We start from the raw sequence: 14,399 nt of genomic DNA, 5'->3' as shown, positions 1-14,399 counted from the left end.
ATAGAGCTTGCCAAGGCAAGTACATCAAGTTCTTCTTAGGATATAAAAACAGACATATAAATGTTTCAGCTTAGTGCCAAAATCTCCACTTTATCATTATTTATAAATATTAAAGAAAAAAAGAGAAAGAAAGGCACTTCTAAAAATAGCGCAGAAGAGTGTTCAGTTTCTGACTTCCTTCTTTGCACGTCAGCCGATTTACAGCATTTGTTGACATAAACATTAAAAACTTTAAATAATATGTGACGTTGGAAGGAAAAATGCCTAATTAAAGACAATTCTGCTGTTTCTACTTTAAGCTTCAGAAGGGTTGCATGACTCTTCATAAGCTTAGGTAGCTTTGGCTACTCTTTTCTGTCACCAGCTTGGGAGGTGGTCTAAGTGTTCCTGATAGAATACATGCTTCATAGGCACAAGGAATGGAATGCAATGAATGGAAACAATAGGATAGGATAGGATAGGATAGGATAGGATAGGATAGGATAGGATAGGATAGGATAGGATCCTTGGAGGTCTTCTAGAACAACCTTCTACTCAAGCAAGAGACCCTATACCATTCCAATAGGTTTTACAGATGTTCACAGATCTTTCCTGAGGCTCATGGAGACTCATGGAGAAGCGTCTGGTATGTTTGTGGTAATGAGAAAGCAAGCAGAGTTTCCATTTTGGAATACAGAGCATAGAATAATCGGGTTGGAAGGGACCTCAAGGAGGAGACCCTATACCATTTCAGACAAATGGTTGTCCAATCTCATCTTAAAGACCTCCAGTGATGGAGCATTCACCACTTCTGGAGGCGGGTTGTTTCACTGTTTAATTATTCTAACCACCAGGAAATTCCTCCTTAGTTGTAGGCTGCTTCTCTCCTTGATTAGTTTTCATCCATTGCTTCTTGTCCTGCCTTCAGGTGCTTTGGAGAATAGCTTGACCCCTTCTCCTTTGTAGGAGCCCTTCAAATATTGGAACACTGCTATCATGCCACCCTTAGTCCTTCTTTTCATTAGACTAGAGACATTCTCAGTTGCTGCAACTCTTCTTCAATAAGAACATTTTTAAACAAGGAGTTAGACACTCCTTTAATAAAAAGAATAAAATTAGGGTTTGATGCAGTGGTGGGATTCAGCCAGTTTGCACCACTTTGGCAGAACCAGTAGCTATTTTTTTTATTGTTGTTGTTGCCCAGGCCCAGAATGGACTTCCAGAAGCGGCATCCACACAGAGAACCGGTTGTTCACCTATTTGAACCCAACCACTGGTTTGAAGGTCTACTGGACAAGATGATGCCAAACACAATCTGGAGAATTTCACAAGCATCAAATAATTTCCAGGATTTCTGCAAAAAAGGCTAGGCTGCAGCATCTGCTTTAATCTGTTTTTGGCCTTTTTATTTCCCCAAATGGAGAGTTTAAATGTTTGGAAAGAAACTGGAGGATCTTCTCTTCCTATAGTCTGTGCAGATAAGATACAATATTTGTGTCTTGCTCACTCCAATTAAAAAGACAGATGGTCAAACACAACCCTAACACTCTTTGTTTCCTCATGTTTTTCCCCCTCCCTGGTTCCCTGCGGTTGTAATAATAATAATAATAATAATAATAATAATAATAATAATAATAATAATAATAATAATAATAATAATAATAATAATAATAATAATAAGAAGAAGAAGAAGAAGAAGAAGAAGAAGAAGAAGAAGAAGAAGAAGAAGAAGAAGAAGAAGAAGAAGAAGAAGAAGAAGTTGGAAGGGACCTTGGAGGTCATCTAGTCCAACCCCCTGCTCAGGCAGGAAACCTTATACTATTTCAGGCAAATGGCTGTCCAGTCTCTTCTTAAAAACCTCCAGTGTTGGAGCATTCACCACCTCTGGAGGCAGGTTGTTCCACTGGTTAATTGTTCTAACTGTCAGGAAGTTTCTCCTTAGTTCTAGGTTGCTTCTCTCCTTGACTAGTTTCCATCTGTTGCTTCTTGTCCTGCCTTCGGGTGCTTTGGAGAATAGCTTGATTCCCTCTAATTTGAGGCAGCCCCTGAGATATTGGAACACTGCTATCATGTCACCCCTCACCCTTCTCTTCATTAAACTGGAGATACCCAATTCCAGCAACCGTTCCCTATATGTTTTAGCCTCCAGTCCCCCAATCATCTTTGTTGCTCTTCTCTGTACCCTTTCTAGAGTCTCAACATCTTTTTTACACCGTGGTGACCAAAACTGGATGCAGTATTCCAGGTGTGGCCTTACCAAAGCATCGTAAAGTGGTATTAGTACTTCACTTGATCTTGATTCTATCCCTCTGTTAATGCAGCCTAGCACTGTGTTGGCTTTTTTGGCAGCTGCAGCACACTGCTGGCTCATATTGAAGTGATTGTCTACTAGGACTCCGAGATCCGTCTCACAGTTACTAGTATTGAGCAAGGTACCACCTATACTATACCTGTGCATACTATACCGCTGCCACCTCAGAAAACATGTACCCATTTTTCAAAGGTTTTGACAAAATCTTGAGATTTCCTTCTCCCATCTTACCCCTTAATGCAGACATGTCAAACACAAAGCCCGGGGGGCCAGATACGGCCCGCGAAGTGGTTTCATGTGGCCCGCGAAGCCATCCTGGAAACAGTGAGGGAACGGCCCCCACTGCCTTGGCCCTGCCCCAGAGACCCTCCTTCTGCCAGAGACCCTCAGATCCGTCCCACTCCTGCCCAGGCCCCCATAGGCACCCTTGATGCGAATGATGTAGAGCTGGCCACGCCCACCCAGTAGGCCATACGCACTCTAGCCACGCCCACCCAGTAGGCCACGCCCACCCTGGCCACACCCACCCGGCCCCCTGAGGGCAACTGCAATGCTGATGCGGCCCTCAATGAAATTGAGTTTGACAGCCCTGCCTTAATGGATCATCCAGTCCTTGTTGCTCATTTTTTCCTCCCTCTTAAAAAAAGAGAACAGAGTTAATTTCAATCAATCAATCAATCAGAATAGACCTGGAAGGGAGCTTGGAGGTCTTCTAGTCCAACCCCCTGCTCAAGCAGGTGTCCCTATACCATTTCAGACAACTAGTTGTCCAATCTCGTCTTAAAAATCTCCAGTGATGAAGGACCCACAACATCTGAAGGCAAGTTGTTCCTCCTTAGTTCTAGGTTGCTTCTCTCCTTGATTAGTTTCCATCCGTTGCTTCTTGTCCTGCCTTCTGGTGTTTTGGAAAATAAGCTGCCCCCACCCTATTCTTTATGGCAGCCCCTCAAATACTGGAATACTTCTATCATGTCACCCCTATTCCTTCCTTTCTCAAGACTGGCCATGTCAGTCTTCATATGTTTTTGTCTCCAGCCCTTTAATCATCTCAGTTGCTGCTCTTTGCACTTTTCCTAAACTTTCAACATCTTTTCTGTAGTGTGGTGACCCAAACTGGATGCGGTATTCCAGATGTGATCTTAACTAAGGCTTTTGATTCTATGCCTCTGTTTATACAACCTGGGATTGTATTTGCTTTTTGGGCTGCTGCCACACACTGTTGGCTCACGTTTAAGTGATCGTCCGCTAGGACTCCAAGGTCCCTCTCACGGTTACTGTTTCTGCTCCCTACAGCTTGGTGAGTTGCACATTGTTGAAGCGTCTCCAGATGTTTCTACTCTGTAGAAGAGACGGCACTGCCAAAGTGTATTTATGACATTTTCCTCCTTCTTTGCCCTGTCCGGCTCTGAAAACCTATAATCACAACCCAATTTCCACACCACAAAACCACTGTCACCAATATGGCATAACTGGGACTTTTGAGTGTCCATCTTTCTCAGATTTCACTCTCATAAACCCACTACTGTGTGGACAGTTCTGCTGGGCTAGCTCAAACCAAACAGGAGTTATACCTTAGCGTGTAGCATGTAGGGCGAACCCAGCCAGCTGTGATACAGAATAATACATTTGGAAAGGACATTGGAGATCTTCTAGTCTGACCCCGTGCTGAAGCAGGAGACCCTCTATCATTCCAGACAAATGTGCCTGCCTGCCTGAGAAATTCTGGGAGTTTCTGGAGTCCACAAGTCATCAAAGGGCCAAGTTTGAAGACCCCTGGACTAGGAATAAGGTAAAGGTAAAGGTTCCCCCACACATGCGTGCTAGTCGTTTCCGACTCTAGGGGCCGGTGCTCATCTCCGTTTCAAAGCGGAAGAGCCAGTGCTTGTCCGAGGACGTCTCCGTGGTCATGTGGCCGGCATGACTAGATGCCAAAGGCGCACGGAACGCTGTTACCTCCCCACTGGAGTGGTCCCTGTTTTTCTACTTGCATTTTTACGTGCTTTCGAACTGCTAGGTTGGCAGAAGCTGGGAAGAGTAACAGGCGCTCACAAGTGGCAATTGGATGCCCCTGGGATGCCGCAGTCTTCATAAACACGTGCCGGTTGCCAAGTGTCCCAAGTTTTGATCATGTGGCTGTTTCAGTGATTGGTAGTGGAAGGATTGGTTCTAAGTCAATTTTTCAGTACTGTTGTATAATAGGATAGGGTAGAGTAGGGTAGGATGGGGCAGGGCAGGGCAAGGTAGTGTGGAATGGAACAGAACAGAACAGAATAAAATAGAACAATACGTGCTTTCGAACTGCTAGGTTGGCGGACGCTGGGACGAGTAACAGGTGCTCACTCTGCTACGCGGCACTCGGGATTCGACCCGCCAAACTGCCGACCTTCTGATCGACAAGCTCAGCGTCCTAACCCACTGAGCCACCGCGTCCCTATGGACTAGGAATACAGATAGGCATTTTCCCCCAAAAAACCGTACAATGCTTGTTGCAACACAAACTCTCGGTCAGACCCAGCAGCACCAAAGACCTGCCATCAGGGTTTCTGGGGGGAACAAATTTCTTAAGATCTACCAATCCCAATCCAGACAGAACTCTAAATTGAAGGAAACTTGCCGTTAATAAGTTTTTGTGTCTAGAACGCCCGTCTTTTCTAGTTCAGGTGCAAAACAACTCTTTGAAAATGCTGACTTTTTGGCTGTTTGGATAAGCAGCTGTCAGCTCCCGAACCGCTTAAAATTCAGCACACAGCGTTTCCTCCTCTCCGTTCGGAGAAGAAACCCAGGCTGTTCTTCTACCCAATCGCCTTTGCGCTGTCTCTGTGTGTTTGGAAACACACACACACAGATACACCCAGCACTGTTCCTCCTATATATCTGTTGCTAAGTTAACTAAAGCCTACTTTTACATTTACAAGCTGGCTGAAAGAGCAGTGGCATTGCGAATAAAGGAATGGAATGAATTTGTATGGTTAAAAATTCTCCTGTTGCACACAATCCTCAGCCCCCAAGGAAGAATCTGACTAAATGTTCAATTCAAGCGATTCAAAAGTGGGAAAATATGATCTCTTTCTCTCTTCTCTTTCTCTGTCTTTCTCTCTCTCTTTCTCTCTCTCTTTCCATTTTCTTTATTCCCCCCCTCTTATTAGTATTATTCTGATAATTTATCATTATTCTGTTGCTTTGCATCACTGAGAGCTTCTGCTCTGGAGACAACTTCCTCGTGTGTCTAATCACACTTGGCCAATTAAAGTATTCAGTTCAATTCCATTCATCCCATCTCTTTTGAAATCTGAAAAGAGAAGCTGAGGAATTCCAAGCGGAAGCTAGGGATTGATAAAGATGGTGCCGGGATTAATAAGCAAAGCCAGTTGAATGGTTAAATGTTTGGGATCATCACCTCTTTTCCCCTCTTCCTTACTGTCAGAGCCCTGGATCTGCTGAACGGTGTTTTTGACAAGGAGAAGGGAGAAAAAACTGGGCGTTAAGATAAGCGAAGAGCAAAATCTGAACTGTAGACTTCATCTCACAAATGCACGCACACACAGTGGAATTCCTGTCCTTGCTTTCCACAGATTTGGATGCTGGTGTTTTGGATTTTGCTGGTCTGCCCCATTCAGGATTTCCTGGCTGGTTCTCCCTTATGATGATGATGATGATGATAACTTTATTGTCACTTTGAATGTACACCAATCGGCATACATCAAAATGAAATTTCGTTGCATACAGCTCTCAAAGGGTCACCACCTCCGATATATACTCCTTGTTCGGGGCCCGCTCAAATTTCACATTGTCCATTTTAGTCTCTAGGGAGTGAACGATGGCACACAGGACAGATGGAAATGGGGCTCCATGTGGATTAGCCCTCAAATTCGCTTGTATTCTGACAACCTCATCTTCTTTCCTTGTTATTACAAGTAACTCTTGACTTATGGCCATTATGGAGCCTGCCATTAGATGTGTGAGTCAAGACAGCCAGGTGACCAGCATTTTGTGGCATTTGTCACGGGGGTTCTTAAACGAATGCCGTGGTTGTTAAACAAACCCATTCCTTTGTCACTCTGTGTAGTGAGATGGGCGGCGTATAAACTTCATACTGATGAGTGAATTTGAATGGGTGTTTTTCCCCCACTGGAAAACAGGAAAAATTGCTAAAAACCAGCAAACGTTCCTTGAAGTCAATGGTGCTTCATCCCTGCAGGAGAGACTGGACAGCCGTTTGTCTGGAATGGCATAGGGTTTCCTGTGTGAGCAGGGGGTTGGACTAGAAGACCTCCAAGGTCCCTTCCAATTCCGTTATTCGCTTATTTTAAGCAGAAATGTCCTAACTGATAGGATGGTTTGGAAGATCTCAGGGGGTTGGGACTAGAAGACCTCCACGGTCCCTTCCATCCCGATTATTCTATGTTCTAAATGCAAACTCTGCTTGTTTCCTCATCGCCACAAACACACCACAAAGCACACTAAGAGCCTTCCCCATGGAGTCTCGGGAAAGATCTGTGAATGTCTCTATAAAACCTATTGAAATGGTACTGGCTCTCCGGTTTGAAAAGGGGGTTGGACTAGAAGACCTCCAAGGTCCCTTCCAACCCCCTCTGTTATACGGATACTGTTACTGTCTGTAGAAGTAGGCATGGCCAGGAAGCTTCTTTTAAGTCATGACCCTTGACGTAAGTCAACATTCTGAGCCCCAAGTTATGTCCTTCGCTCTCCTCCCTCCCTCCCTCCCTCCCATTTACTTTTCTTGCCAGTGGCCAAAAACCTGTTCTTTTCCCCCTCCTGGCTGAAGCTGAGTTGCAATTTTCTGCAGACCAGGGTTGGTGTGTACGTGTGGCGTGCCAAGAATCCATCAGCTGGTCTTTCTGCACTTATGTTGGCCTTTAATTATGCATGCCTTTAAAACGCGGTCGTAAAGGCACCACAAAGGGATGCCATAAACTCAACTGGCGGCACAGAGAAGTGACATAAAAACGGGGGAAGGCATGCTTTTGAAGCGGCTGGGCTGCTTTCCCCCCCCCCACCCCCCAAACCCCTGTGTCTTTTCTGAAATGCAGATTTTTCTTCTTCCGCTCCCTGACTTGTACAACTGGAATCCTGCTTTATTGGTGGAAGGCATATACATTCTCCTCCCTTTCCCAAATGCCTCAAAGACTGCAAAGCATCCATTGCTCTTCGCCCGAATTTCTAGGTACAGCCAGATGTAACAGAATAACAGAGTTGGAAGGAAGCTTGGAGGGGGGGGGTGTCTTCTACTCCAGGGGTCCCCAAACCCCTGGCCGTGAACCAGTACAGGGCTGTGATTCAGAACTGGGCCGCACGAGAGGCTGGCCAGAGCATTTGTGCATGTTGCGCACAGCTTGATTTGCATGAACGGCAGGCTGGCAGGCACTTGCATGCATGCACGCTGGCCCACCATTCAGGCAAACTGAGCTGCGCACGTGTTTGTCGGCCCACCACTCACGTGGCCCAGTTCCCCTCCCTCCCTCCCCTCCACCAGTCGGGTCACTAAGCCACAAATACTGGAGACTGCTGTTCTAGTCTACGGCTGCGGGACTTGGGTTTGGCTGGTCTAAAGAAAAGAAGAAATAGGGGAGACATGATAGCACTGTTCCAGTATTGAGGGGCTGCCACAAAGAAGAGGTGGTCACTTTGTTCACCAGAGCACCAGAGGGCAGGACGAGAAACAATGGTTGGAAACTGATCAAAGAGAGAAGCAACCTGGAATTAAGGAGAAAGTTCCTGACAGTGAGGACAATTAACCAGTGGAACAGCTTGCCACCAGAAATTGTGGGCGACTCACCACAGGAGGTTTTTAAGAAGAGACTAGACATTCACCTGTCTGAGATGGTATAGGTTCTCCTGCTTGAGCAGGGGGCTGGACTAGAAGACCTCCAAGGTCCCTTCCAGCTCTCTTCTAGTCCAGCCAGACCCTATACCATTTCAAACAAACGATTTTCCAATCTCTTCTTAAGGTTGTGGACCATCTGTATGTGGTGTTTTAGGAGCATGGAGCTAGTAGACCCGGTGCTAAGTGGTCCAGGCAAGGGTCCACTGGAAGTCCTCTTCATTTAATAAAAGAGATTCTCACAGTGGTCTACAGTGTAGAATTGGAATTCCTCTGCTCCCACTTTACCATCCATCCAGATAACCTCTTTGTGTGCTCCAACTTTTTGTTGATGTTTAATATGGATCCTGTAGGACCGAGATCCTCAACCTTTTGGGCACCAGGGACCCGTTCCATGGAGAGAGGTTCTTCCACGGACTGGAGGGTGCCTGGTTTTGTGTGCTGCCTGCCTCCCACAGATGGGGCTTTGCTTGTTTGTGCGGACTGGTTGCTGGAATGTCGTGGCCTAGTTCTGGTCCACGGACTGGAGGTTGGGGACCCCTGCTGTAGGAAGCAACCTAAAGACTTTGGAACAAGCCTAGTTCTTCACCTACAGGTGTTCAAGGAAGTCCTTGAAGGCGTTCCTTGACATAACGACAGCTCATTTAGTGACCCTTCAAAGATAGAACGGCACTGAGAAATGTGACTGTGACTGTTTTTTCACACTTACAACCATTATAGCATCCCCACGGTCACGTGATCAAAGTTTGGACTCTGACTCCCATCATCCTCTACCCTCGTTGGTTGGGGCTTAGGGGAATTGGCAATCCAAGCATAAACATCTACCACGCACTGAGTCTGGGAATTAATCTAATTAGCTCTGCAGTAATTGGAAACAATTTCAGAGACGATCTTTTTACTAGTCTAATGAGGTAGAGAGATGAATCTGTTACCCGTTGGCTGGGCTTAACTGGGTGGTGGAATTATGCTGGGTTTTTAGAGTCCACTGAGCCACGAATAAACCTAACATTGTTGAGTCGCTACAAGATGCTAAGACGCAATAAACTGATCCAGCTTAGCACGTCGCAGCACTGCAGTTCCTTTCCCTACCTTGGCTAATCCTGCTTTGTGAACCCAGCAAAAAGAAGACGTGGGCTGAAGGAGCTGGGACAGACCTTCTCTAGAGGGTGGCTTCTCTTGACCTTCTGAGCTTCTGAGGCTTAAGAGTCTAATCTCTCTCTCTCTCCCTTTTTGTAGTGTCCGAAAGCCGAGGGGTTCTGGAAAGCGTTCAAAAATTCTCCTTGCTGCCAACGTACCTGCCGGTGAGTTATCACATTCACAATGCGGACATCTCGTTCTTCCTCAAAGAAGCCAACCAAGACATCATGAGGAACTCTAGCCTTCAGTCCCGGGTGGAATCGTTCCTCATCTATAAAGCCAAGAGGCCACCCACCTTAAATGCAACCTACGGGCCTTTTTCAATTGAGCAAGCGGTACCCCAGGACCTCCTGTCTTCTTTGAACCCATTCAGATCCTCCGCCCCCAGGATATCGTTCAACTGGAAGTTGAAGGCCTACATCTTGAACCACAAGGTTTATCCAAGCAGACCCAAAGTCCAGATCCTCTTCTACATCGTCGGGAGAGATTGGGACGAGTACAGCAGCTCAGAGCAGTTACCTTGTCTGAGAGTCTTTGCTTTTCGGGAGACGAGAGAAGTCCGGGCCGCCTGCAGGCTGGCAGAAAGCTTGGGTTTTTGCATGGCTGAGTTAGACTTACTCCCCAGCTGGTTTAACCCTCCCACCATGCTGGCTGGGCGGAAGAAGTTTTTGAATCAGTCGGAAGGGAGTCAAGTGGAATTATACTATGCCATTCAAGACGAGGAAGGGGATTGTACCAAGGAGGACTCGAGGAAGAACAACGGAATCAGACCTGCACGTAACGACATTGATGAATCGGGGCCACCCCTGCAAAGGATTGGAAGTGTTTTTCTCTACCAGGCACAGGGTAGCCCTCCTTTAAGTGAACTGTGGCTGGACGGCAACGTTGTCCTTCAGTACATACCAAAGACGCTGAAGCAAGGAGAAGTATTGACTTTCCTGGTGTCCACGGCTAAAAACTCAACCGAGGACCAATTCACATTGAGGTAAAGCAACATCACCTTTCAGATAATAGAGCAGAGTGGAGAACCATTTGTCCAGAATTGTATAATAATAATAATAAGTTGGAAGGGACCTTGGAGGTCATCTAGTCCAACCCCCTGCTCAGGCAGGAAACCCTATACCATTTCAGACAAATGGCTGTCCAGTCTCTTCTTAAAAACTTCCGGTGTTGGAGCATTCATCGCTTCTGGAGGCAGGTTGTTCCACTGGTTAGTTGTTCTAACTGTCAGGAAGTTTCTCCTTAGTTCTAGGTTGCTTCTCTCCTTGTCCCTATCTGCCTGTGATTCTGTGACCGGATCTATGATTCTATAATTCTGGGATTGAGTCTATGGTTCTATGACTGATTCCATGAACATTCTCCAAGATGGTATCAAGTCTCCTGCCTTGAGGTCAGAGGGTTAGACTAGAAGACAAAGGGTCCCTTCCAACCCTATGATGTTATGATTCTACAATTCTACGATTGATGTTATGATAATTACTTCTCATTCCCACACGTTTTCTTTTTGCAGACCTCCTCTGCAAATGTTAAAAATACTTTGTGCTTCTGATTTTGGTTCGATGTGTTTTGCAAAATGTCTACTTGGCCAAGGGGATAGTATGGTGGCATCTCTTTGGTGCGTAACACAACATTGTACATAATGGCCACCGTGCCTTTGGGTCTAGATTTGGATTGGACTGGATCATCAATTTGCAATGTTTAGATACTGGCATAAGGAACATTCTAATCTCTTGGTATTTGAGCTGGTATATATTTAGCATGAATAGAATAGAGCTGGAAGGGACCTTGGAGGTCTTCTAGTCCAGCCCCCCACTCAAGCAGGAGAACCTATACTATGAAGTCCTTAACTTGGTGTTAGAGTCTGTGTTTCATAGACAGGCAATTTCAAATTTCGGTTCAAGGAACTAATTTCAGTTCCTGCTGTCAACTCCCCAAACCAAGAATGATACATGGTGATTCTTCTAAGCAGAATAATTATTCTACATGTAGACAGAATCTTGCCAAATTAAAGCAGATTACTATCCACATGAAGTCTGTGTTCTGAGAACTATAAGGCTGTCTTCACCCTCTTCTTCTCACAAAAACTCTCTAAGAGCCTTGGTGGAGCAGTGGGCTAATGCCTCCTTAAGTAACACCAGCTGCCTGCAATTAGTGCAGGTTCGCATCCCACCAGGCTCAAGGTTGACTCAGCCTTCCATCCTTCCGAGGTAGGTAAAATGAGGACCCAGATTGTGGGGGGCAATTAAGCTGACTTTGTAATAATGCCGCTTGGGGTGTGTGTGTGAAAGCCCTAATAAGCAGGCATATACATAGAATGAAGGCTACTGCTAAGCTTGTAAGCTGCCCCTGAGTCTTCGGAGAAGGGCGGGATATAAATGGAATTAAAATTAAAATTAAATTAAATTAAATTAAATGGGAGTTGTCTTTTGCTCCTATACAAGTTCATCTATGATACAACATGTTCACTCATGTTGTCTGGCTGTAGTATTATTAGTATCCTTCTCATCTTCTCTACTACACGTTCTTATAGGTATCATTATTATGATTATTAGTACTCTGTTGCTTTGCATGTGCACTGAGAGCTTCTGCACCAGAGACAAATTCTTTGTGTGTCTAATCACACTTGGCCAAATAAAGCTCTTCTCTTCTCTCTCTTCTCTTCTCTTCTCTTCTCTTCTCTTCTCTTCTCTTTCTTCTCTTCTCTCTCTCTTCTCTTCTTCTCTTCTCTTCTCTTCTTCTTCTCTTTCTTCTCTTCTCTTCTCCTCTCTCTCCTCTCCTCTCCTCTCCTCTCCTCTCCTCTCCTCTCTCTCTATTCTATTCTATTCTATTCTATTCTATTCTATTCTATTCTATTCTATTCTATTCTATTCTATTCTATTCTATTCTATTCTATTCTATTTATCCCGTCTTTCCTGGGAATCCAGATTATTACATTCCATTATATTTGTCATGCCAGGTGATGCTATTGCAAGGGTTGCTACAAGAAGTATACAGAACTTTAAAGAGTGCAACTTGGGATTCAGGGGGGAAATGAGCCTTGAAGCAATGCCCCCATGCTCCTTTTCAGAGCAGAGCAAGACTGCCACTCCTCTTCACTAAGAGTAGTTTATGTGTAGCAGGTAGGCAAGGCTACCCTTAGCAAAGGGAGCAACACATCAAACTGGACTGGCCACAGAGCATCTCGGCTATGCTTTGCTACATCAGCCTGGAGCAAGGCATCTCCATGGGGCAAAATTTCTCAGTCAGTTGGCCCATCTATAATTTCCAGGCCTTTATTTCTTATAGAGTGCCACATGTCTCCAATTTTCCTTCCACAATCTCTGCGTTTAAGTGCAGAAGGGGTAGCCTTCTTTCATTCAAAGCACATGCGCAGGCATGCCTCTTTATATAGCTGCAATAGTGGTTAATTTTTACTGCCGGGTATACAGATGGCGCAGTGTTAGAGACACCTTTGGAAAGCACGTTGCGCTTGGCCCCTTGGGATCTAGTCAGAGTGCGGCATCGTTTTTGAGAAATGAGAAGGAAGTGAGATAAAACCAACTCGATGTTGTTTGCCTAGGATGAGTAGATGCCAAATGTTGGACTTTTTATAGTTGATACTGGTTCTGTGAGCACAGCTAATTTTGGGAAAGACATGAAAGATAACACTTTGGGGTTTGGCTGGCAAGCAGAAAAGTTTCAGGACCTTGGATAGCTCCATGGAGGACAGTTGTTGCCTTAGGGCAGGTAAAGATAATGTCAGTTTTCAAAAGAGCCAATGGATGAACTTTTCTTTTTCAAATAACTTTATTACATTTTACAAAGCATACACATAAAAAACAACACAATCAAGAGAAATAACAAAGAGTAAAAAGAGAATGATGGAGGCGTAAAAAGGTATAAAGAAAAAGAAAGGAAAACACAAATCTATACCAAGAATCACTTCTGACTACTCCTTTGGAGGATGCAAAGAACGCTACCTTCGGCACGTAGTTTAGGACTACACATAGTCGTCAACTAACAACAGTTCATTTAGTGATAGTCCAAAGTTACAACTGCGCTGAAAAAAAGTGGACTTATGACTGTTTTTCAGACTTATGAAGGTTACAGCCTCCCCCATGGTCACGTGATCAAAAGTCAGATGCTTGGCAACTGGCTGAGACTTAAGATAAGATAACCTTTATTGTCATGTTTTTACTGTGAGCACACTGGCCCATGTTAAAAATGAAATTCTGTTGCCTGCTCTCAAAGGAAAGTATATATCTACCCATACACATACATCACACACACACACTCACACACACACACACACTCACACACACACTTGTTGTTAGTTGCGAAGTCGTGTCCGACCCATCGCGACCCCATGGACAACGTTCCTCCAGGCCTTCCTGTCCTCTACCATCTTCTGGAGTCCTTTAAGCTCACGCCTCCTGCTTCAGTGACTCCATCCAGCCACCTCCTTCTCTGTCGTCCCCTTCTTCTCTTGCCCTCCATCTTTCCCAGCATAGCGGAAGATGAAATTTGAGAGTTTACAAGGTTGATGCTATATGGAACAAAACGTGTGCTGAATCTGGGTGTTCTACTTCAGATACCACAAAGCCCCCTCCCAAAAGTTAACAAAACAGGTCATGAAGAGGATGGGTAGCATCCCAGACAATCTTGCAGACCCTCCTCAAGCAACGCTTATACGCACGTCCTGGATGGAAGGGAGGGAACTGCCAATAATCTTTTCTGCTGTCCTCACCACTCTCTGCACCGCCTTCCTGTCTGAAGCAGAGATGCTTCCAAACCAGACTGTGATGCTGTATGTCAGGATGCCCTCAGTCGTCCCTCTGTAGAAAGTGGTCAGGACAGGGGAAGGAAGATGTGCTTTTCTCCTGCGATGCAGAAAACGCAGGCGCTGCTGTGCCCGCTTCACCAGGGTCTCGCTGTTGAGCGACCAAGCCAGCCTACTCGTTAACTGCACACCCAGGAATTTGATGCTGCTAACCACTAAATTTATGATGGTTGCAATGTCATGGGGTCATCTGATCCCCTTTTGCGACCTTCTGACAAGGAAAGTCAGCAAAGGGGTAGCCATATTCACTTAACAACCGTGTTGCCAACTTAATAACGGCGGCAAGAAAGGTTGTAAAATGGGGCAAAACT

At 45.3% G+C, this 14,399-nt stretch overlaps 1 protein-coding gene across 1 annotated transcript in view; it reads left to right on the top strand.

Moving 5' to 3' along the window:
* LOC308674547 (transmembrane protein 132D-like) overlaps positions 1 to 14,399 on the top strand; it is a gene marked incomplete at both ends in the record, with an annotated part of 253,795 nt that overhangs the window by 41,746 nt on the left and 197,650 nt on the right. Inside the window, one exon of the mRNA XM_081339121.1 lies at positions 9,369 to 10,254. Within this exon, the coding sequence (XP_081195247.1) occupies positions 9,369 to 10,254 (886 nt within the window). The remainder of the gene's footprint in view (positions 1 to 9,368; positions 10,255 to 14,399) is intronic.

Source organism: Vipera berus, assembly GCF_964194415.1.
Source record: "Vipera berus genome assembly, chromosome: 14".
In the NCBI taxonomy this organism is placed as follows: Eukaryota; Metazoa; Chordata; class Lepidosauria; order Squamata; family Viperidae; genus Vipera; species Vipera berus.
This window is presented reverse-complemented; position numbering and strand designations above follow the sequence as displayed.